Source organism: Furipterus horrens, unplaced genomic scaffold (genome assembly GCF_987537825.1).
Source record: "Furipterus horrens unplaced genomic scaffold, mFurHor1.1.pri manual_scaffold_11, whole genome shotgun sequence".
Classification (NCBI taxonomy): Eukaryota; Metazoa; Chordata; class Mammalia; order Chiroptera; family Furipteridae; genus Furipterus; species Furipterus horrens.
In genome coordinates this window covers 78,787,373-78,809,125 of record NW_028327181.1, presented here as the reverse complement: position 1 = coordinate 78,809,125, position 21,753 = coordinate 78,787,373, and the positions used below count along the sequence as shown (strand labels likewise).

Here is a 21,753-nt window from a genome sequence, read left to right as displayed (position 1 = left end):
CTTCCAGCCCGGAGCGCAGCCCAGACCATGCCGAGGGATGGCCCTGAGTGAATGAATGAATGAAATGAAGCAAGGCTACAAGGCCCTGCTCAAAGCCCTCTGGGCGCTCAGAGCTTCCCCGCTTTCCAGACTAAGAAGAAAAGACAAGACCTATGCCCAGCCTTAATTCCATTGAGTCCTTACCCTGTGCTGCCTCAGGAGGACCCAGCCCAGATGACACAGGGGGAGGCTGTGGGAAGGGTCTCCTGCCCATTGCCATCCTGCTTTCCCAAGGTCAAGGGCCTCACTCTCTGCCAGCTCAGCCAACCCATGGTCCCCCTCACCCCAGCTGGCGTGCGGTAATAGGAATGCCCACAGCCTGCACACCTTGGTTTTAACAAACCCCTACCCAACCAAGCAAGGCTCCCCTGAGCATGTGGTACACGTAGGGACAAGGCGGGTCTGGGGAAGGACGGGGTTTGGGAGCTCCTCACACACACACCCAGCTTCCACCCTCCTCAGGCCAGGCCAGGCCAGCACCCAGTGCTTCCCTTCCTTGTGCCTGGGCCAGCCCCACCTGAACTGTCCGGGCACCGGAGGGGCGGGGCCTGCAGGCTGTGTGCCACGTGTAGGGGCGGAGGGAGGCAGGATAGCGGGTGCTCTTAAGGTGGGTCCGAGTGAACCGTGCCTTCCCTTACTCTTCACCTGATCTCTGAGCTGTCTTGATCCCAGGAGCCAGGAGTGAACAGCTGCCTGTCTGCCCTGGACACCAGGTAGGTGTCTTTAAGGAGAAGAGAGGGAGACTCGGCACCTTCTCCACCCTGAATCATTTAACACTGTCCTCTGCTTCTCCACTTCTGGGGCTCTGGGGCTCCGGGCCGAGGCTCCAGGCTCAGACTGAAGGCAGAGAGAAATGAGGAAGAGGCTGTGAATGAGAGAAAAATAGTCTCAGGACCACAGGCCATGGAGTTTAGCACTTTGAGGGAGTAAATCTGTACCCCTTGGTGCACAGATGAGAGAACCAAGGTGCAGGGAGGGGAAGAGGTTTGCCCAAGGTCATGGAGACTTGGGAAGGAAATAGGCACAGAACCAGGCCGCCTGCCTCCTGCCTGGCCTGAGCCCTGGTGCTAAGCCCCTCAGGCTGCAAGGAACCCAGAGGTGGGAGACCATGACCTTCTGTTGTCTTGCGGGTCCCTGTTGTCCCTGGGTCTGGGTGGAGGGGATGGGACAGTCAGAAGCCACTCTTCCAGGATGGGGGCTTGAGTGAGGGTTGAGCTAATGAGACAAGTAGCTTTTGGGGGGACTCAGGCTTCACTCTCTTCCACCCTCTCCCTTCACTGACCTGGGCCTGCAAGAGGGAAAAGAGGTTGGCGATGAAGCAGAAGATATTTGCCAGAGTAGCAGGATGCCCCTGCCTCCTGAGAGGGAACAAAGAGATTTGAGTCCAAATCTTAAGGGGGAATGGGTAGGAGGGACCTATAAATAGGGTTGAGCTGGCTGGAGCCCTCTCTGGCCACTATACACCCCCCCCACCTCCCCCCACCCCGCCACACACACACACACACACACACACACACACACACAGAGTCCTGAGCTCCAGGGACCCTTCCCTCCCACTTAGAGAAGGAAAGAAAGAGCAAGCAAAGTGCTCTGGTTGGGGCAGGATGCCCAGGAATACAGGAATGAACCCAGCCCCTGCCCAGGGAAGCGGAGGTCCAGGGTGATTCAGGGACCTTTAAAGTGAGAATAGTTTGAAGAAGAGCCCTCCCAGGCCTGTCCCATGGGTTCCAGAATCCCAGGAGGGGAAGAGTTGAAAGGGGTCCTAAATCTATGAGGCAGAGAGGCCCAGGTTCAAGTCCCAGTCCCACCGCTGGGCTCTGGGATGTATGACCTCGGACAAATCCCTTAACCTCTCTAGCCCCACAGTAAGAGTACCCTTGAGAAAATGAAATGAGTAAATGTTAAGTATCTGTTATTATAATGCCCCCGTTATATAGAGGGGACAACTGAGGTCCAGAAAGGAAGGGACAGTTGCCCAGGATGGCACAAAAGCAGTTTCCTAATCAGTTGGCAGGCATCCTGAGTCCTAATCCTGGGGGGAGCCTCTGGCCCCCGATGTACTCCACAAAGTCACTAAGCCCAGCCTCCTTGCAGAGGGGGCCAGACAAGAACCCCGCAGGGTATGCTGAGATCCTGCCCCAGCAAAGCCAGGCCTCTTGGAGCATGTGAGGAAAAAGCCGCAGCTCCATGTCCTCAGCTGCCCCCAGGAAGGAGCTCAGAGACTGAATCCCTTCCACTGCCATTTATAGACACACTTCAGGAGCCTGGGATGCGCCAGGACCTGGCCAAGGAGAAGTCTGGCAGAGGCCTACAGGAGCCATGGAGGAGAAGAGGGGCCTGGCTTTTCTCATTTACTGTGTGACTTGGGAAAATCACATCCCCTCTCTGGACCTCAGGGGTCCTTCTGCATTTGAACTCCATGTAGGACAAGGAGTTAAGCAACCAAAGTCCCCCAGCCTGGGTTTGAATCCCAGCTCTATCACTTATCTGGGTATGCAGCCCATGCAGACTTCTTAATCTCTCTGAGCCTCAGTATCTTTATCTGTAAAATGGGCTGGTACCAGTGGTGCAATACTTCCTAGGATTGTGATAGGAGAGTTACCATACGTAACACACTGATCAGCACAAGGTGGATGCTTGATAAATGGGAGCTATTGTTATTTACTCTTATGAAGCTGATATGTTCTAGACGAGCCCTTATTTCTAAAAAGGATGGAAAGCTGTCCAACCGCTTTTCACCTCATTGGTCCCACGTCCCTCTCGTCCCTCTCGGGGAGGGTGCAGGCCAGGAATTTTTACGCCCACCTCACACATGAGGAAGCGAAGGGCCAGGTTACACCTTAAGGAACTGTTGGAGCTGGGAATCAAATCTGAATCTTCAGGCTCCAGAGTCTGCATTTATTTCATTTGCCCCAGGCTGGTCTCAATGCCTTTCCCAGCACAGGGGGTCTGACTCTGAAGCAGTGTGTGATGGAAGCATCTTGAGAAAAGGGAGAAGCAGAATTAGGGAGTATCGGAGGACAAGTGGTGAGGCTCAGGGCAGGCAGTGATGGTGTGACCAGCCCGTCCCAGCTCCTTACAGTTTTCTTGGCAATCTGAGTCCCAGAACCTCTATCTCTTACCCAGCCCCACCTGTAGCAAAATGCTAATGTGCGACATTATGATTAGAACAGGAAGAACTTTCCACAGTGAAGGAAGTGAGGAAGTTGAGACATCCCTTTCCCAGATGAGCCCCCAGGGAGTGAATATCATCTGATGATGTCACCTTCCACCTCCGAACTGTTCTGTAGCTCTCCCTCGCCTTACTGAGCCCAGCCTGCAAGGCTCGCATGGTCCAGCCAGGTGCTCAGTAATGATCTCCCCTGTCTGTCAGGCCTCTGAACACCTGTCTCCTCACCCCCACCTGCCTGGCCAGCTAGCTCCTGCTTTGCCTTCTTGTCTCCCTTTATACATGTTCCTTCCTCCAGGAAGTCCGCCCTAACCTCCCTGCCAGTGCCTCCAGAGCCCCCTCTGCTTCCCCTCCTCCTTAGTGTCAGTTTCTGATTGCTCACCTGCTTACTTGTCTGGTTCACACACTGGCCCACGTGGAGTAGCAGCTAAATGCAGGGGCTCTGACATCAGGCAGCCTGGGGTCCATTCTGCTCTGACACTTACTGGCCATTTGCCCCTGGGCAAGTTATTTACCCCTCTGTGTCTCCATTCTCACATTATTGTAATATGGTATAATTATAATATTACTTCATAGGGTTGTTATGAGGATTATAAGACTTTGTGTAAACACCAGTAACTATGCACACTGTAATTACTCAATAAATATTAGCTAGTATTTAATAAATAAGGCTGGTACATAGTAGATATTTAATAAACTTCTATTGACGTTATTTTATTTAACAATAACTTGCATAATGCTTAGTATGTGCCAAGCTGTTCTAAGCCTGTTACAAATATTAACTCATTTTCTAGATAAGGAAGCTGAGGTACAGAGAAGTTAGTTAACCTGCCCAATGTTATACAGCTAGTAAGTGGTGGGGCCAGGATGCCAACCCAGGCAGTCTGGCTCCAGCATCCCTGCTTCTAAATGAATGAATAAATATGCTTTTGTTTTGGGGGAGAGGAGGCAGGGGCTTCATCTACAAAAGTTACTCAGCTCGCACTCCTGGCCTCTTTCAGGTCCTGGAAGCTCCTGGTTGGCAAGTGACATCTCTGACTGGAAGGCAGAGGTGAACCGCCGATCACTGCCCTCGCCATGTCGCAGGTGATGTCCAGCTCCCTGCTGGCAGGAGGCCACACCGTCCATTTGGCTCCCTGTGAGGATCCCAGAAGGGCCCTGCACCCAGCCCCGAGCCCCAACCTGCCTCCCCAGTGTCCTTACTATACCACACAAGGCTGGGGAGCCCAGACTCGAATGGCCCCCACGCCCTGCAAGGAGCCTCACAGGAGGCTCCAGCAGGCCCCACAGGCTGGAGCCAAAGCCAGCTGCCTTCTTCCATTCCCACGGGAGCAGACCTCAGGGGCCCTGGACAACCTTGACCCTTGCACCGACTTCTCACTGGAGAGCCTCAACCAGATGATTCTGGAACTGGACCCCACCTTCCAGCTGCTCCCCCCGGGTGCTGGCGGCCCCCGGGCTGAGCCCACCCAGAGCACTTCCTCGAGGAGAAAGAAAGAGGAGCCCGAAGGCTTGGGTAAGGACCAGGGACACAGTGCCAGGAGGGGGGCGTGGGGACCAGACCTCACAAAGGACTTTTCTATAGACTCAGGAGCAGGGGAAACATCCTGCTGGGAGATAACACGCAGCCTTAAACAATCTACTTAACTTCTCTATTTTCACTGCTATACGCAAGAGATAAGGACAAGTTTCCCGACTATCCACTTCTATTTGGTCCCTGAGGGTGGAAAGTGATGGATATCTGTTTTATGTGATTTTTCAAAGAATTTAAATATATATATAAATATTTATATCTATGTATGGTACAATGCCATGCATTATAACTAAGAGCTCCATAGATTGGGGTCCCAGACCCTTGCTATTCTATGGTGTCTCTCCTTCGGTCCTAACCTGGGCCTCTTAAAAATTTTGTAGGATTTCTATCTGAACCCCTGTCCCTGTTTAGGGGAGTATCACTCCAGAGAGGCCCAAACTGGAAGTAGTGCGGCTGGAGAGACACAGATTTCATTCTGCTTAGGGTGGTAACTCTGTGTGTTTACGCACTAGTGTGCTAATAAATGTTTAACAGCTGGTTTCCTGGTGGGGTGGAGGAGAACCCTGACATGAAGCCCTTACCAGTTTCCATGGCACAAATTCTCCCACCGTGGCCCATTTCAAGCTCCCAACATGATGCCACTGAACGTGGCATTAGAAAGAGACACACAGCAGCAGCTTATTGTACAGTGTTTACACCAGACCAATACAACATGTAAACACTTTCAAGAGTATGGGTAAGAGTAAAAAGTAGTAAAATCATTGGGATGTGATGAATTTTTAATATTTATTACTTCTGTTTTTAATATGTCAGTTTATTGTAATTTTATATAAATTAATTTTTATAATGGCTGAGTTTAGCAACCAACTTGACAAAATCCTGAAATTTTAACCATCAGCTGTTCTGAGCTGGTATAAGCCACCTCCAGTATACCACTGAATCCCAGGGGACCTAGAAATCCCTGCATCATACTTCAGTTTCCCAAACAAAAAGTTTTAGGTTTACTTTGAAAATGAAGGTCAAGGAGCAGCAGCTCCATTAGACGGGCTAGAAGACAGGCTTCCAGGGATTTAAACTCTCGGCTTGGGTCAAGAAGGTTGGTTAGGATTAAAGATAGGATCCATGAGAATTTCTACTTATTGAGCACTGTGCTGAGCACTTTATAAGTAGAACATTTAATCCTCCCAATTCAGCCCCATGGGGTGACTCTTTTATCCTCATTTTAAGGATAAAAAAAAAAAATTAGGTTAATAGATTTGAGTAAGGAGCCAATCTAGCCTAATCACTGGAGCCAGGCAAACCTTACACAAGCTGTTTACTTCACTCCTTTGTGTCTCAGATTCCTCATCTGTAAAATATAAATGAGTTCTTACTCAAAGGGTGTTGCAGGGATTAAAAGAAATAACACTCATTGGGTGTTTATGGCAAATCCTGACACACTATGAGTCATTATAAATGGTGGCTGCTTTATTAAACACTAGGGTTGCGTTTAGGACCAGCCCCAGGGCAGGTTCAGGCTCTGCAGTGCAAGGGAGCCCAGCACCCAGGTCCTCTGGCGCCGGCTCCTGACCTGCCCTCTGTTCCTCCCACTGAGCTTTGCCCGCCAGGCCTGTTAAAAGGGCTGTCTCCCAGCCCTCCAGAGTCAGCCTACTTTTTAAGGCCGGTTGTGGGCATGTCTCTGCAGGGAAGGTGGTTGGGGCCTAATTACCAGTGACAAGAGCAAGTCCCAGGCTTTAATGTTCCTGCCCCAAGGCAGGGTCCCACACACTCAAGGCTGGGGGAGGGAGCAGGGGGATGGGACCAGTCTCTGGGGAGCATCCACATGTATGAGGTGGTGATGTTGACAGCCAGGCCCTTCCTTTACGGGGCTGATGGGCAGTAGTCTGTGTTCTCAGATGCCCTGGCCACGACCTGTCATCGTGAGGCTGCATCCACCTGACACGGGTGCTCAGAAGGCAGCAGGGGTCAGAGAGTCCTAAAACTCTGTCCTAGCCCCTTCTGATGGAGTTCTTTTTCTTTTAAATCTTCTTCTCTAATCTGCACTTGGATACCTGCAATGTCTGGGAGCTCACTACCCCCTGATTCCGCCTGGCCCGGTCAGCTCCCTGTTAGAAAGTTCTGTGTGATCACTCAGAATAGCGAGCACCAGCATGTCACCTTCCTGAGCTGCACTTCCCTTGTGCATCTTGACCTCCCAAATCCCTGGCTTCAGACGACCACTGCTGGTAACAAAGCAAGCTCTCCCTGGCCCATGGCCATGTAACTAAGTCTGGGCACCATGTATCCACGCGGCCACATGTAGTCCACGCTGAGGACCTCCCTGCCTTCACACTCTCCCCTTTCAGCTTTTGAGGTGTTGAAGGGAAGACATTCCATAGTTGTGGTACTAGCAGATATTTGCTGTTTCTCTTCCCTCACTTGGCACAACTAAAACTTAAACATTGGCGAGCCTATGTTGATCCCTCCCCTAAATGCAGGTGGGGGCAAAAGGAGGTTTACAGTTGTTCCTATAGAAAATAATACACTAATCCGTAAATAATAATACAAGAACAAACGGTTATGTGTACTCACAGCTGTAAGCCTACTTCTGCCCAACCCTGCACGTACAGAAAGACTGGTGCGGTGTGCCCCCGGCCCCTACTCTGCGGAGGACAGATGAGAACACTGAGGCGAGGTGACGGTCCTGGCCACACAGCCCAGGCTTCAGGGCTCCAACACCCCTGTCCTTCCTTGCCTTCCTCTCTTCTTTGGGCTTCCCAGAATAAATGTGTTTGGAGGCCCCACTTCCCCAGTGCTCCAAACCTCCCCCCAGCTTCCCTGCCCCTGCATCCTGCTTACCTCCCTTCAGGCTTTTTTTTTTGGGGGGGGGGGGCCTCCCACAGGGTATGAGGCTCCTAGGAGCAAACACCATATTCCTTTCTTTTTCCTCTCTGTCACCCCTCCCCATCTTTGGAACAGGCCCTCACATTTGATTTTCCAGCAGTTTCTGCCAGGCAAGGCTGTTTGCCAATCCCAAGTGAAAGGTGCCTAAATACTGTCTCTCCTCCCCCCACCCACTCAGCCTGGTGCTGGTGCCTGCTTCCACAGAGCTGAGCTGCTCAGACTTGCCCCAGGGGCCTGTAAACAGTCACTGCACCAGGTGATGGGTGGCGGCCTCCCTCTGCCCCCTCCCCCAGCCACGTCCACCTAGGGGCGGCAGCAGGAAGTGACTCACAGCTCCAGGGCTCCCCTGGTGCTCTCTCCTGGCTTGATCCACCCCCAAGCAAGGCCTTTGGTGAGTGTTTTTGGGTGACCCAGTAAAGTGGCCCAGAGCTTCCCCAGATCAACAGACCCTCCCCAAAGGAGCCAAGCACCTTCTCACAGGGCAAGGCCTCGGGAGAGGGTCCCAAGGAACCCCTCCTCCAGAAAGAGGCCCCAATCAAACCACAGGAGCAGAAGTAGAGTTCCTCTAGTCCCTGGCTGTGTGGCACCGGATAACTCACTTAACATTTCTGTGCCTTGATTTCTCATCTGTTATATGGAATTAATATTTCCTACTTCAGTAGAGTTTATTGTGAGGGCTTGAAAAAAACTAATCCAGGTAACATGTTTGTAACAGTGCTGGCACACAGCACTTAATAAATACCAGCCCTTATTAAAAATTGTGCAATAAATGTCAGCTCCACCCCCACATTTCTCTGAGCCTCAGTTTCCTCCGCTATAAAAGCAATGCCTGCTGGCACTGGGCATAAGGACTCTTGTGAAGCTTGAAAGGATTATGGGTATAAACACTATAAAGTCCTATAAAAATACAAGTTGTACTTGCCAACCTTCCAGAAGAATCCACTCCATTCCAAGACCTCATTTCTTTCAGAGCACACAGTCCATTGCGCCAGCTATTCTGCTCTTGCCCTCAACAGTGGGACCCACACCTTGGTCAGACCGTATTAGCCATCTGGCCCAAAAGCAGGCAAGTCAAAGATGCTCCTAGAAGCCCACCACAGGCAAGACCCCAGGCTCCATTCATCCGTGTACTTTATCCTTACCACAGTCGTGGGAGGTTGGTTTTAGATCCCCACTTTGCAGAGGAGGAAACTGAGGTTCAAAGTGGTTAGGAAAGTTACCGGATGCCTCTTGGCGGGAAAATGGCAAAGTCAGGACTCACACCCAGGTTTGTCTGACGACAAAGCCAGGCCTGTGCCTCTACCGCTGGAGCAACAACCCCAGGTCAGCCTGCCAGCACCCCTCCTCTGATGCAATCCTACACCCCAACCCTGGCCCAAGCAGGCTCAGACAGAGGCAGTAATGGTGAGCAGTGCCAAAGGCCCTACCCCAAAGCGGGCTGGGGCAGGCAAGGACTCCAGAGTCACAGCAGGCGGGGTGCATGTGCCAGAGCCCAAGTAGGGGAGAGGCCAGAGGACAGGAGTTGAGGGTGCACTTTCCTGCTGACTCTGCCTCAGTTTCCATTCCTGGAAACCAGAGGAAGGGCTCACAGCCCTCTGTAACCCCCACTTTCTACCACCTGTGCTGGAACAGGCCAGGAAGAGGGGTGTCCATCCTCACAATGGGGAGAACCACAGGGCACCCCACTCCAGGGAAGGACACAATCTGGGGACAAAAGTCCTAGGAGCCCCTGCTGGGGAAAGTAAGAGCTTTGGAGTGAGTCAGCAGCCTGGGCCAAGTTTGATAACCAATCACTATGCACCAGCTACCAGCACGGCCCGTGGCCCATGGAGTTCCAGACCCTGCCCTCGGGGAACTCCTGCTCTAAAGCAGAGTTCTCAAACTCTAAAGTGGATCCAGATCCCCAGGTTCTTGCTAAAATTGCAGATTCTGATGCGATAGGCCTGGGGTGGAGCCTGGGATCCTGCACATCAGCCCGGCTCCCAGGTGTAGTGTGCTGCTGGGCAGGGCCCACAGTGATGATGTCGATACCGTTGGCATCACCTGGGGAACTAAACAAACAACCTGAGGCCTGAGCCCACCCCGAAGATGCTGGTCTCATTGACACAAGGTAGGGCCTAGACATTAGGACTTTTAAAAGCTCATTGGGTGACTCCAGGGTACACCCAGGCCTTCACTGCAGGCACAGACACAGAACCGCTTCTACATACGCTGAGTAATGGCGGCATCAGAAGATGTGACTGGCACACTCTGTTAAGCAGTCATTTCAGCCTGGAGAGTGGAGCATACACAAAGGGCTTACTATGTGCCAGTTTTAAAGGGCTTACTATGTGCCAGGCAGGGTGATGGGCCCCTACATTCATTTCATTTCATCCTTCCTGTAACCTCAAGAGGCTTAGTAGAGTTCCCCATTTTACAGGTGTGGAAACTGAGCTCCTAGGTGACGAAGTCATTTAGCCAGACTCAGATAGTAAGTGGCAGAGCCCGATCTGAAACCCAGGTCTGTCTGACTCCAAAGCCCGTGTTCACTCTATGGCATCTCCCCACCTAAGGGAAGATGTCACAAAGAGGGTGACTTTGGCACTGGGCCCTGAAGGTGGAGCTGTGTGCTAATTCTGATTCCAATGATCATCTCTTCTCGGAGCCTCGGTTTTCCAGGCTCCTGCGTTTCACCAATGCTCTGCTTCTCTCCCCAAAGATATAAAATACATTGAGGTGACCTCCACCAGACCACGGTGCCACGATGGCCCCCAGTGCTGCTCCAGCCCATCTGTCAGCCCGCCTTTCGGCTCCCCACGCGGTGGTGGCCTCCTCCTGTCCAGAGACGTCCCCCGAGAGACTCGAAGCAGCAGTGAAAGCCTCATCTTCTCTGGGAACCAAGGCAGCAGGCACCAGCGTCCTCCGCCCCCACCTGGGGCCCCATCCTCCCATCCCCCACCCTCTCCTCACATCTCCATTCCCTGCATGAGGAGCAAGGCCTCAGGTGCCCATGGCTCAGGTTCCCCACTGATGGCTTCTCCAGGCGCGGGGAAGGGGCTGGGGGGACCTGCCCCACAGCAAGGCAGCAGGGTGTCCGTGTTGTCAGCCAGCCCAGCGTCGGATGTCAGCTACGTGTTTGGAAGGTAGGTCACTCCCACTATAGCTTCTGACATTTCCTCCACAATATACACACACATACACAGAGTCTGAAACTGTAGAGGGGCACCCTGCTCTGAGCAAAATCTGGGGGAGGATGCACCAAAAATGAGAGAGGATGTTCTCTTTTATGCCATCACAGCCATTTGGTTCTCAAGCCTTACATTTAGAATATGATTCAATATACAAAAATCTTGATTCATAGCTACCTCTGGGGAAAAGAACTGTTGTATTAATGAGGCCCACCTGCATCCTTTCCAGCCCTCATGCAATCCCTCTCGGGAAGGGTTGTGTTTTTTTTTTTTAATCTCACCTCAAAAAAAAAAAAGGATGTAAATAGACTTGACAGGTCTAGGATGAACCCCTTAGGAAAGAAGAGACTCCTTCCTCTTCGTTGCAGGCAAAACTCAGCAGGAGGGAGGCAAACCTGTCTGGCACTATTGACAATCACCCAGCTCAGTTCTTTGCAGGCCTCATGGAAGAGCTGCGCACATACCATCCTACCCAGGAAGACCAAACCACAGGGCCTCTGTCCCCCACCAATTCCAAAGCCGCTGTGCCGAGGCAGTCCCTGACCAGGATACTGAGATCCCACCGCCATGCCCACTGGCATGGGCCTATTTAGCTCAGGGAGAAGCCCGGCTGGAGGCAGAGCTGGCCTACTCCTCCAACTGGGGAATTCCCTCTGCGTTAGATCGGGCCTGGTGCAGCCCAGGTCCACCCTGTGTGCAGGGCTCCTAGGAGCGATGGAGTGACAGGGTGGCTGGTGTGACAACTCAGTCAGACCTGTCTTGCTGGGAAAGCAGAGGGAATCCACCCAGCCTAAGCCCTGTGACCTGTGGAGAGTCAGTCCATATGGCTACTTTAAGTGACCAGACTCTACAGTACAGGGACATTTCTGTACCCTTGAGCACCCTTTGGGGATCAGGTAGGCATGCCTTTTGCTCTGGGCTCTAGGGAGTGGATTCTGCAGTATTTTATTTGACCCAAGCTATAGGCACCCAGATTACTAGATGAGAGAGCCTGGCTCTGGCCCCTGAGTTGTGACCTCAGGATGCTGACACTCTGCCTGTCTGGTGCTCTCTCCCCTCCAGCAGCCAGTCCCTCCTCCACTCCAGCCTCTCCAGCCAGCAGTCATCTTCTAGGTCCTTGGAAAGCCCAGCCAGCTCTTCCTCCAGCCTCCACAGCCTCGGCCCAGTGTCCCTGTGTACAAGAGCCAGTGATGTCCAGGTCTCCAGCAATACCGCCCCAAGCATGGGCCAGCCCAGAGCAACCTACTCCCCACCATTGGCCAAGGAGCATGCCAGCAGCTGCCCCCCATCCATCGCCAACTCCATGGTGGACATACCCATTGTGCTGATCAATGGCTGCCCAGAACCAGGGTCTCCCCCACCCCAGCAGACACCAGGACACCAGGACTCTGAGCGATCTGGGGCCGCTTCTGCCAGCAAACCTTGTCCAGTCACCAGGAGCCATAGCCAGACCCCACCAGATGCCTCTCCCGACCCATCCCCAGAAGGTATGTGTAACACCTCAAGCATTGTAAGCTCTGGCTAGGGGGAGCAGACAAAGCACCAGTGGGTTTCTGCAACAGTCAGTCAACGCACTGATTGGGTACCTACTATGTGCCAAGCACCGTGCCAGGTAGTGGGGAATAATGAAAACAGTCTAGAATGAGAGAACAAAACCAAGGATAATTATCGAGTAGGATGAACATGAGTGTAAAGATATGTTCTAAGTCTTATGGGGCCACAGAGGGAGGAGTGATCCTTTCAGTCTAGAGAACTGGGAAGACTCCTCAGAGGAAGTGACATCTTCGCTGGATCTGGAATATAGATCAGAAGTCCATGGCCAGAGCAGGAGAGGAAGGGCATCTCCAGCAGAGGGAGCGAAGTCCACCGTCATGAAGGTGTGAAGCACATGGCATGCTTAGGAAAGGACTGGAATGCTGGGTGCTGGGTGAAGTCACTGAGAATAATTTAGGGCCAGACTATAAAAGGCCTTGAACACCAAGCTAAAGAGTAAATTTTACCCGTTAGGCAACAGGAGACCATAAGAGTGTCTCAAAGAGGAAGGTGATGGGGTCAGAGGCGCCTGTCAATAGCTCTCCCTGGCAGCTGCATGGCAGACACATTACATCCAGGGCCTGGCCTGGGCAGGGAGAGTAGTTTCTTTTCGCCTCTGTTTGGGTGTTTATCATGAAGTGGTTCAGACAAGCTGAAACGGAGCCTGAACCAGGGCAGGGCAGGGGGTGGAGGAGAGGAGACAGTGCCCAAAGACCCTCAGGATATGGAAGCAGCAGGCATGATGACTAAACTCGGGAGAGAGAGAGGGCAAGTCTGTCTGTCATAACTCTGACGCTGGTGGATGACAAGCAGACAAAGGGGGACAGGATAGCAGAGACAATGCATTTTGGTTCAGACAGCTGAAACCACAAAACAGCAAACGCTCGCCTTCCGGAGTCTGTGACTGCAGGCATCCAAAAGAGCAAAACCAACCAGAACCCAAAGACGTAAACAAGAGGCCATGAGCAGAGCCCCATGCCAAGCCCCAGGGGCACTGTCCCTCCTCAACCAGCCATCTCCTTCCCAGGGCTTGCTTCTCGGCCCTCCCTGGGCCACAAAATGGGTATCGAGGTGACTCCTGGCCTGCGGTGGCGGGGGGCAGGGAGGAGGGGTGACAATGAAATGCTGACTCCAGCCGGCTGCTCAATTCCCACTCACAAAGCCATGTCAGCGCAAGCAAGAGAAATGACACGACATGTATGCTTTTGAATCTTCTCTGACCGTTTTCCTAGGAGAAATCATTTGCAGATTTTAGTACAGTTTTGCTGAGTTACTTTCCACTGGCCGCAGCATACCTTTTCAAGATGCTGAAATTAAGAACCACTGCTCTCCGCCTTAGGGACCCAGAAAATGTGATAGTCTTACCCTGGTTTGGTGATGCCTGGGATTATCGCTAATTAAACCCCAGGACCTTATCAGGTTTTGCAAAATAGTCCCAAGACAAAATTTATTGTAACTTCATAGGCTATTGGAGCATAAAAGACCTTCAGAGGTTTTTGCATTCACTTGGTCCCCTCTGGGCTTTAGGAGCCAAACTACTGCCCCAAACCAGAATCTGGGATCCCATTTCCTGACCTCTGAGCACACACTTTTCTGCCCACATCTGCTGTTTTCCTTTCCTTCACCTTTCCTCTCATTTTTCTTTCCAAACTGAAAAAAAAAAAAAAAAAAATCCCTAAGGAACTTGTAGGATTATTAAGGAGGAGGAGAGTGTGAAATCAAACAAATGATACATCTCAGAATCCCTTATTTATCCCTTATTTCAGTTCCCAGCAGGCAACACCAGGTTTGACAAACTGTCTCTCATTAAGCTGAGATTTCTATCTATTTAAGATTTTTTATTCATTACCAAGGATACAAAGGAAGACTCCTAAATACTAGATGCATCAAACCCTGAAATTCTTCTGTTGGATTTTGCCTCTTTAGGCAGTTGGAGATACAATGTGGTTGGGGTAGGAGAGGGTGGGTTGGATGGGACCACTGACCAGGAAATGGCGGAGGGTCTCTCAGATCCCCTCTGTCCAGTCTACAGGGCTCCCCTTCTCTGTCTGTCTCCAGGTCCCACCAGGGACATGCAGCCCACCATGAAGTTTGTGATGGACACCTCTAAATACTGGTTTAAGCCAAGCATCACCCGAGAGCAAGGTAAAAGAAAAACCAGTGTTTCAGGGGATGAGTGACTAGGACTCCAGCCTGAGTCCTGCAGTCAGGGCCCTGGGTCATGGCAGAGAAGGGAATGGCAAATGGCAGGGAAGGGACGCAGTGTCCTGCATGACCTGAGGAACTAGGAACTATAGCAGCAGTGGTGGAGATTACACAATAGAAAGGGGTTCCTGGGAACAAAAGGTGATTCTGTAACATCTGCTCTATGAAGACCCTGTGGGGCTGGTGGACAGAGGGTGTCTAGGGGGGCGGTTACTATCTCTGACCTAAGGATTGTTCCAGCAATCGAGCTGCTGAGGAAGGAGGAGCCAGGGACTTTCGTCATGAGAGACAGTTCTTCATACCGAGGCTCTTTCGGCCTTGCCTTGAAGGTGCAGGAGACCCCCACACCTGCCCAGAACCAATCAGGTAGGCACCTGTCTCTGTGCTCCTCAAGGCCTCTCAGAGGCAATGGGGTACAGGGGGGTTCCCGTCCCAGCTCTGCTGCTAGCTTGCAGGGTGACCTTGGGCCAGGCCCATAATGACTCCTGGGAGGAGGGTCCACCCCAGCCTCTTCCAGCGGCCCTGTGAGAAACTCCTTTCCAGCAAGCCTGAGCTGTGCCCCCTTCCCCCAGTCTCCGGATTCCCTGCTTTAATCTCATGGTAAGAGGAGGAGGAGGAGCAATGTCCCAGCCTCTCTCCAGGCTGCTCTTCTCTGGGTGCCCACCTCCCTCCAAACCAGATTATAAAAACACATGCGTGACAGCTTATCATGTGCTTACCCTGGTCTCACACAGGCAACACACACAGATGGCACATCCACCTTGCCCCAGGCACTGGGGACGGCACCGGGGAGGTTAAAAACAGGTCACTACAGTATGAGGTGCCTAGTCACAGCCCCTCCCTAAACTCCAGACTGTATCTCATCCAACAAACAGAGGAAGTAACTGAGGCAGCGAGAGTTAGCAGGTGACCCCACAGAGCCAGTCAGCGACAGCATGAAACCCCACGAGGAAAAGGCAGCCGGGATTTCTCTAGCCTACGCCTCTCTGTCTAAGGAAAATACTGACCCCTGGGGTGGTGGTGTTCATCAAGGCAGCCTTGCCAATGAGCCCAAAGATAGGAGGAAGCTATGGGCTGGTGGAGAAGGAGCAGAGGGACTTGTTTACCCTCCCAGGCCAGCTTGGCTCCGGCAGGGACCATCTGGTGCAGAATCATAGGCGCCTGGGAGGGGGTGGGGACAGGGAGAGAGAAACCAGGCTGAAGAGTTGAGATTTGATCTAAACCATCCCTAAAAGTTCTTGAGACCAAGAGAAAGGTGTCCTGAAGGGAGAATTCCTGGATGCAGAAGCCTTTGAGCAGAAGTGTTGGCACCTCCTCTGGGGGAGGCCTTGGGGATGAGATTCCCTCCTGCAGTCCCGTCCTGGCGGCTGGGGATGAACAAGTTAACCTCTGCATGGCCCCGGAGGAGGCGGGTCAGGTGTGGCTAACAGTGGGCTCTGGAGCTCTTATCCACATACATGCTCTCCTTTCTTTGTCCAGGCGAGGACAGCAGTGACTTTATCCGCCACTTCCTAATCGAGTCTACCGCTAAAGGGGTGCATCTCAAAGGAGCAGATAAGGAGCCCTACTTCGGTGAGCCCGCGGGCCCCTGGGTAGGCTCGGCTGTGCTGGGCTGGGAGGGCCGTCTGGGGAAGGCCTTCTCACGCAGGGCCGCCCGTTTCTTTGCAGGGAGCCTCTCTGCCTTTGTGTGCCAGCACTCCATCACGGCCCTGGCTCTGCCCTGCAAACTCAGCATCCCGCAGCGAGGTGGGTCTGTGCCCTGAGGAGGCACCTTCAGGGCCCCCATGCTGTGTGTGCTCACTAAAGGGCTCCTCGTGGTCACAGCTCACCTTACTTATGGATTATTTTAGTGCCACAGATAGAAGTACATACGCTAGGGTCCATCAACAATATCTCCACTTCCAAGCCATGAGAATGTGAGGGTGTTTTTCTCTCTGGGCCTCGCTTTCCTCATCTATGAAATGGCGACAGCTGTCATCACACCTACGTATCAAACGGGTGTGGGGATTAAATGAGATAACTCAGGCAAGGCTCTCAGCACAAAGCCAGCACAGAGTGGATGCCCTTCTTTGAAAAGATGCAGGAACATAAATATGCCAGTTTGGGGAGGTTTGGTTTTTTTTTTTCTTCCAGGTCTAACATTTACTGGGGACTCCTCATTCATTCATACCTCACTACAACCTTGTGAAGTAAATGGTGCTGTTACCCCCATTTCACAGATGGGAAAATAGGGTTCGGGGTGTTAAGTCAGTCACCCAGAGGCACTCAGAGTCAGTCCTCAAGTCCAGATCAGGAATCCCCCTCCAGAGTTTACAGCCCAGCCCCCTCCCCCCCATGGAGAGGGTCACCTCACAGGAGGAGCAGCGAGGGGGCTTCTGGGAGAGGAAGCAAGGACAGAGGAGCCCCTGGTGGAGTGATGGCGACAGTCTCCCTACCTGCAGCAAAGAAAGGCCGAGTTTGGTGTGGATCAGAAAGAAGTGAGGGGTCAGGGGTGTCCGAGGACCAGGTCACTGCAGCTGTCCAGGGGCTGGAGGGGTGGGGAAAGGAAGGATGGATCAAAAGGCTAGTGAGCTGGGCGTTGGGGAGCCCAAAGTGGCCCCTTGCCTGATTACAGTAATCACACCTGGCTTCTCAGCCCAGTCGCTTCCTGATGGTGTGGGCAGAGGTGGAGATGTTCAAAGGGATTAATGAAGCCTGTTTCTATGAGAGGGGTCCATTCACTCCACCTCCGGCCCCTCGGGGCCTGTTCCTTTACTTTGGCTCAGAATTGGGAGGTGGAGACGGAGCCTCAGACCCCTCTACAGACAGCCCGGCTTCCTGCCTGAAGAAATCTGCGGGTGAGTGGTGCGTGGGAGGCTCCAGGCTTGGCTGTTCCCCTGGGGGGCACCTCCCAGCCCTGCACGCACACACGCACGCACGCACACACATGTCCACACGTGTTTCTCATCACGGCTTTATTTCTTCATCTTTAACAAGGTGCCACATTCTTCCCCTTCCCTGTAAACCAGGAGATGAGAGGCTGCAGGCAGTGGGCCAAAGGGAGGAGGGGCGTTGGGGAGGCTTACACCCCATCCTGCACACACATGGGCACAAGCGGACATGCTGGGGTCTATTTGGATCTACACTACCTACTCTGGAGGGGTCTCTGTGTCTGCGATCCTCTGTGGGGTCCTGGGGGTTTCCACAGGAGAAAGGTCCCTCCTCCTCACATCCAGAGACCCATCATAGATCACCACTTGTCTGAGTGACCACTCCTACTCTGGGCCCCTGAGCACAATGGCCCCCTGCCCATCCTTGTCTTTTCTCTCTTCTCTCAACCATGAACCAAGGCTGCAAGGGTGGGTGGAGGTGGAGGCAGCACCAGCCGTGGATCTGGACAGAAGGAAGGTTTGCCTGCATGCTCCTACAGACTGGGCAATGTTCCCTCTCTTGTCTCACCCTGGAGAGCCAGGGGCCAGGGCGGGCAATGAACAGCAGCAGAGAATCCCAAAGGCCTCTGGGGTCAGCCACAAATTAGAGTCACCCACACAGTCTCTGTCTGTCTGCCTCTGACTCAAAAAGGAGCCCTACTAGATTTCTGAAAAAGAAAGGCCATCCTGTCCCCTGGGCAGAGGAAGGACCAGGCCTGGGTGACTCTGCCCATTCTATGGATCCTGGCAGGGCCCCAGCACAGTATCTGCTTCCCACAGGCTGCCATGCCCTGTACCTGAGTTCTGTGAGTGTGGAGACCCTGACCGGAGCCTTGGCCATACAGAAAGCTATCTCAACCACCTTGGAGAGGGACGTCCTCCCCACACCCACCGTGGTCCACTTCAAAGTCACGGAGCAGGGCATCACCTTAACTGACCTCCAGAGAAAGTAAGGGACTTCCCTTACCCTGGGGCTGCAGGGCCAGGCAGGGTGAGCTGGCAGGGACGGCCAAGGTGGTTGTGGATTAGTGATGAAAGCAGAGTTCGGTGTCCTGTACCCAAAGGGGTCAGTGAGATGCTGAGTGACTCCAGGCAAGTTCTATGCCTTCCTTGAGCCTCACTCCAATGGCCTGCCAAAGCCCCCTTTTACTGTGACTGATGGAGATGGAATCAACCAGCATGCATTGGGCGTTGATTAAGTCTGCAGCCACTGATAGAACATCTGCCAGCCAGACTGGCTGACTACCGGGACTCAGTGGGGTGAGGTGCTCCTTCCCCAGGCTCAGGGATTTACAGTGCTGGGTCCTGGGCTGGGAAAACAAGCGATGACCAAGACGTAATTCCTATCCTCACATAGTTCAAAGACATGGTGGGTGGGGAGGAGAAAGGGGCTAGAAAACCCCAACGTGTAGGACAGACACACGGCAGAAGCACTCCGTGCAAGGAGAGTACAAACATGTGCCCCAGGGCCCAGCGGTGGGCTGTAAGGGGTCCAGCTGCAAGGCCTGGAGGGTGGGCAGCTGGCGACGACAGAGGCAGGCACGACCCTGGGACGGGCTCTCACCAGCCCCTTCCCTTCTGCCTCCTCCCAGGGTGTTTTTCCGGCGCCATTACCCCCTCTCCACCCTCCGCTTCTGCGCCATGGACCCCCAGCAACAAAAGTAAGTGCACGCGGTGAAGAAGGCCGTCCAGGGCCCAGCTGCCCACTGAAGTTTCCTTCTGGCTCTGGGATCGGGATCCCACAGAGAGCCTGTGAACCTCAGTGACCAGGAGGAACAGAAGGCAGGGAAGGCGGGGCACGGTGGGGGTGGGGACAATGCTGACCATTCTCCACCCTGCTCAGCCAGAGTCGGAGGCCTGGAGCAGGAGAGCCTCAGTATTCACTATTGTCTGCGTTCCTTCCCACAGGTGGCAGAAGTACGGCAAGCCCTCCTGGTAAGGCCTTCCTGTCCGCTCAGTCCGTCATTCTTAGTGGTCTCCCTGAGGCAGGGCCTCCTACCCAACATAGGGAGGGAATCAAGAAAGGATGGGGGTGGTGGAAGCCCCTGGCCCTCAGGGAGCCTCCAGTCTGATTGGGGAGGCACAGGCTCTCACCTCAGAGAGCCTTAATCTGTAGGGAGGCTCCTGGCTGATGGCCCGGACACATCCTTGCCCTCCCACTTCTGATGGGAAATGTGCAGGTCCTGTCCCCAGGGACTCACATTTCAAAATGAGGGAAAAAGCCCAGATCTTGAATTTGGGGATCTCCCAGTCTGACAGGGGAAACACAGGCACCCCCTCTCAGAGGGCCCTCATTGTAATGGGGTGCCGGGGCCCCTTGGCTGGGGAAGGGGAAGGGGCAGGGAGGGGCTGTGTGGTCTAACCTCCCCTGTCCCAGTCTGGTGCCTCCCTACGCCCTCTCCTCACTCAGGCTGCCCTCTCCCACCAGGATCTTTGGGTTTGTGGCCAAGAGCCAGACGGAATCACAGGAGAATGTGTGCCACCTCTTTGCAGAGTATGACACGGTCCAGCCAGCCTCACAGGTCATCAGCCTGGTGGGTGCTCTGCTGCAGGACACAGAAAGGGTGTAGAGGGGAGCTGCCTGCACATGTTCCCAGAACCCCAAGGGACTTGCTCAAAAATCCCCTCCACCCCCTCAACAAGCCACTGCAGCCACACTGATGGACATTTGGACTGAACTGAAGGAGAATGGTGCCAAGTTGAAACCTCTGAACCCACTGTGACCTTCAGCAGTGACTTTCATTCAGACCCCCCTGGGCCTCAGTTTCCTCATCCATGATAGGAGGCCAATAGGATCCGCTGTTCTCCCAAGACTTTGGTGGGCATCTGAACAAGCTCCCTGTGATTCTGAAGCACACCCAGATCTGGGGACCCCCATGTGAAAAGTCTTTGAGGACGCCTGACTCCAGCAGCCTGGACACTAGAGACCTGTGACCCTGTTTTACAGCAAAGAGCAGTGCTGGGTCAGGTGGCGGGGCGCTGGCCAGAGGCTGGCCTTGGAGCAGATGGATGCCAGGATGGACTGACTCTCTTTCCCTCCGAATCCGTTCCTTACCCCACTTCCCAAGAAGGGCAGCTGTTCCCTGGACTGAGCTGAATCCCCTGCCCTGGATTCTACCAGCCAGGTGGCCGTAGTTGTTAGAGCAGCTTAGCATCAGAGCTGACTCAGCTGTATTCACGTTCTTGATGTCTAATCCCCTTCATTGCAAATAAGTGTCGAAGCCCCATCTTTTCTTCTAATTTTCTGGTAAGCAAATGTCCTCCTGTTGGTGTCACAGCTTCCCACACGAGGGCAGCAGAGAGTCAGGAATGCAAACGGGCCTCCCCTCCAATAAGCTGGGCTGTCTTCCCTGCCCCACCCCCACCCAGCCTTCCGAGAAACTGGGGTCCTAAGGAAACCACGCCATGAGGGTGGAAAGGAAGGCTCAGAGAAGAAGCCCACTGTTGTTCTACGGGGACACGTACCTGCCCCCTCCCAGCGGTGCGCCCTGCCAGAGCATCATTATCTTTGGTCAAAGTTGGGCCTGACAGATTATGATTTCAACTCAGGAAACCAAAGCGGATGGAGCAGCCCTGAGCTGGTGGGCCGGCTGAAACCAGCCCACCCAGCCTGTGGTCTGGCACTGTCCCACCCCCAGAGACTGCAGAATGCTAGACAAGGTTCTCAAGGTCACAGTGCCCAAGTTCTCAAGGTCACAGCCTGGGGGTGAGAGTGGGGGATGCGGTGAGGAGCTGGCAGAGAGCCCTCCGTATACTCAGGGGTGCCTGTGTAGCTCCCATGGCAGAAAATAAAGTGTCTGTCTTTGCACAGCAGTTGGTTCTGAGGCAATCAGAACTGTCCCCTCAGAGGTGGAGACCTGAACAGAGAAGGGGGCCTGAGCTGGCAGGGGTTGGCTGTGTCTTAGAGAAGACCACCCCTGCCACACTCCCTCCCACACCCCTGGGCACAGCGATACCCTCCACTGGCTTCCTCTTCATAAACCATCACTTAAATCATGCTGTGTCCCTCGCGTGTCCACCACGATCCCCTTCCTGCCACTCTGCCAGGAAGACAGAGAGTTAGGGCTTCCCCTGTGTCCCAAAGGTGAGTCTGTGTGGCATCCCTGAGTGGTTCCAAGGTCTCACTCGGGTTCCCCGAGGGGCAAGGAGAGGTGAATGGGACATGAGCGACTCAAGAAGAGTCCAAAAGAGTCCTTGAACCCAGATGAGCCCCGAGCTACCAGTTCAGCCCTAGAGAACTGGACAGTGGCCCCATTGTCAATGGGAGAGGCCTGGTTCTTCTTGCTGATGCGTGTAAAGGATTACAGATCAGCA

General features: G+C 53.5%; 1 protein-coding gene across 7 annotated transcripts; it reads left to right on the top strand.

Annotated features, from left to right (window-relative positions):
- Window positions 1-628: 628 nt before the first annotated feature.
- Window positions 629-21,435, top strand: TNS4 (tensin 4). Of its 7 annotated transcripts, none has more exons than XM_090257632.1 (13): window positions 632-752; window positions 4,210-4,724; window positions 10,324-10,747; window positions 11,858-12,279; window positions 14,384-14,470; window positions 14,771-14,896; window positions 16,010-16,102; window positions 16,199-16,276; window positions 17,296-17,367; window positions 18,220-18,388; window positions 19,032-19,100; window positions 19,348-19,374; window positions 19,850-20,068. In XM_090257632.1, the coding sequence occupies exons 2-13, from the start codon at window positions 4,286-4,288 to the stop codon at window positions 20,007-20,009; spliced, it is 2,166 nt and encodes a 721-aa protein (XP_090113758.1). In that variant the 5' UTR covers window positions 632-752; window positions 4,210-4,285; the 3' UTR covers window positions 20,010-20,068. The 7 variants fall into 7 exon arrangements, with proteins under 7 accessions (XP_090113763.1, XP_090113760.1, XP_090113758.1 ...); XM_090257636.1 differs by having other exon boundaries at window positions 11,855-12,279; window positions 19,933-19,997; XM_090257631.1 differs by having other exon boundaries at window positions 633-752; window positions 11,855-12,279.
- The last annotated feature ends 318 nt before the right edge of the window (window positions 21,436-21,753 follow it).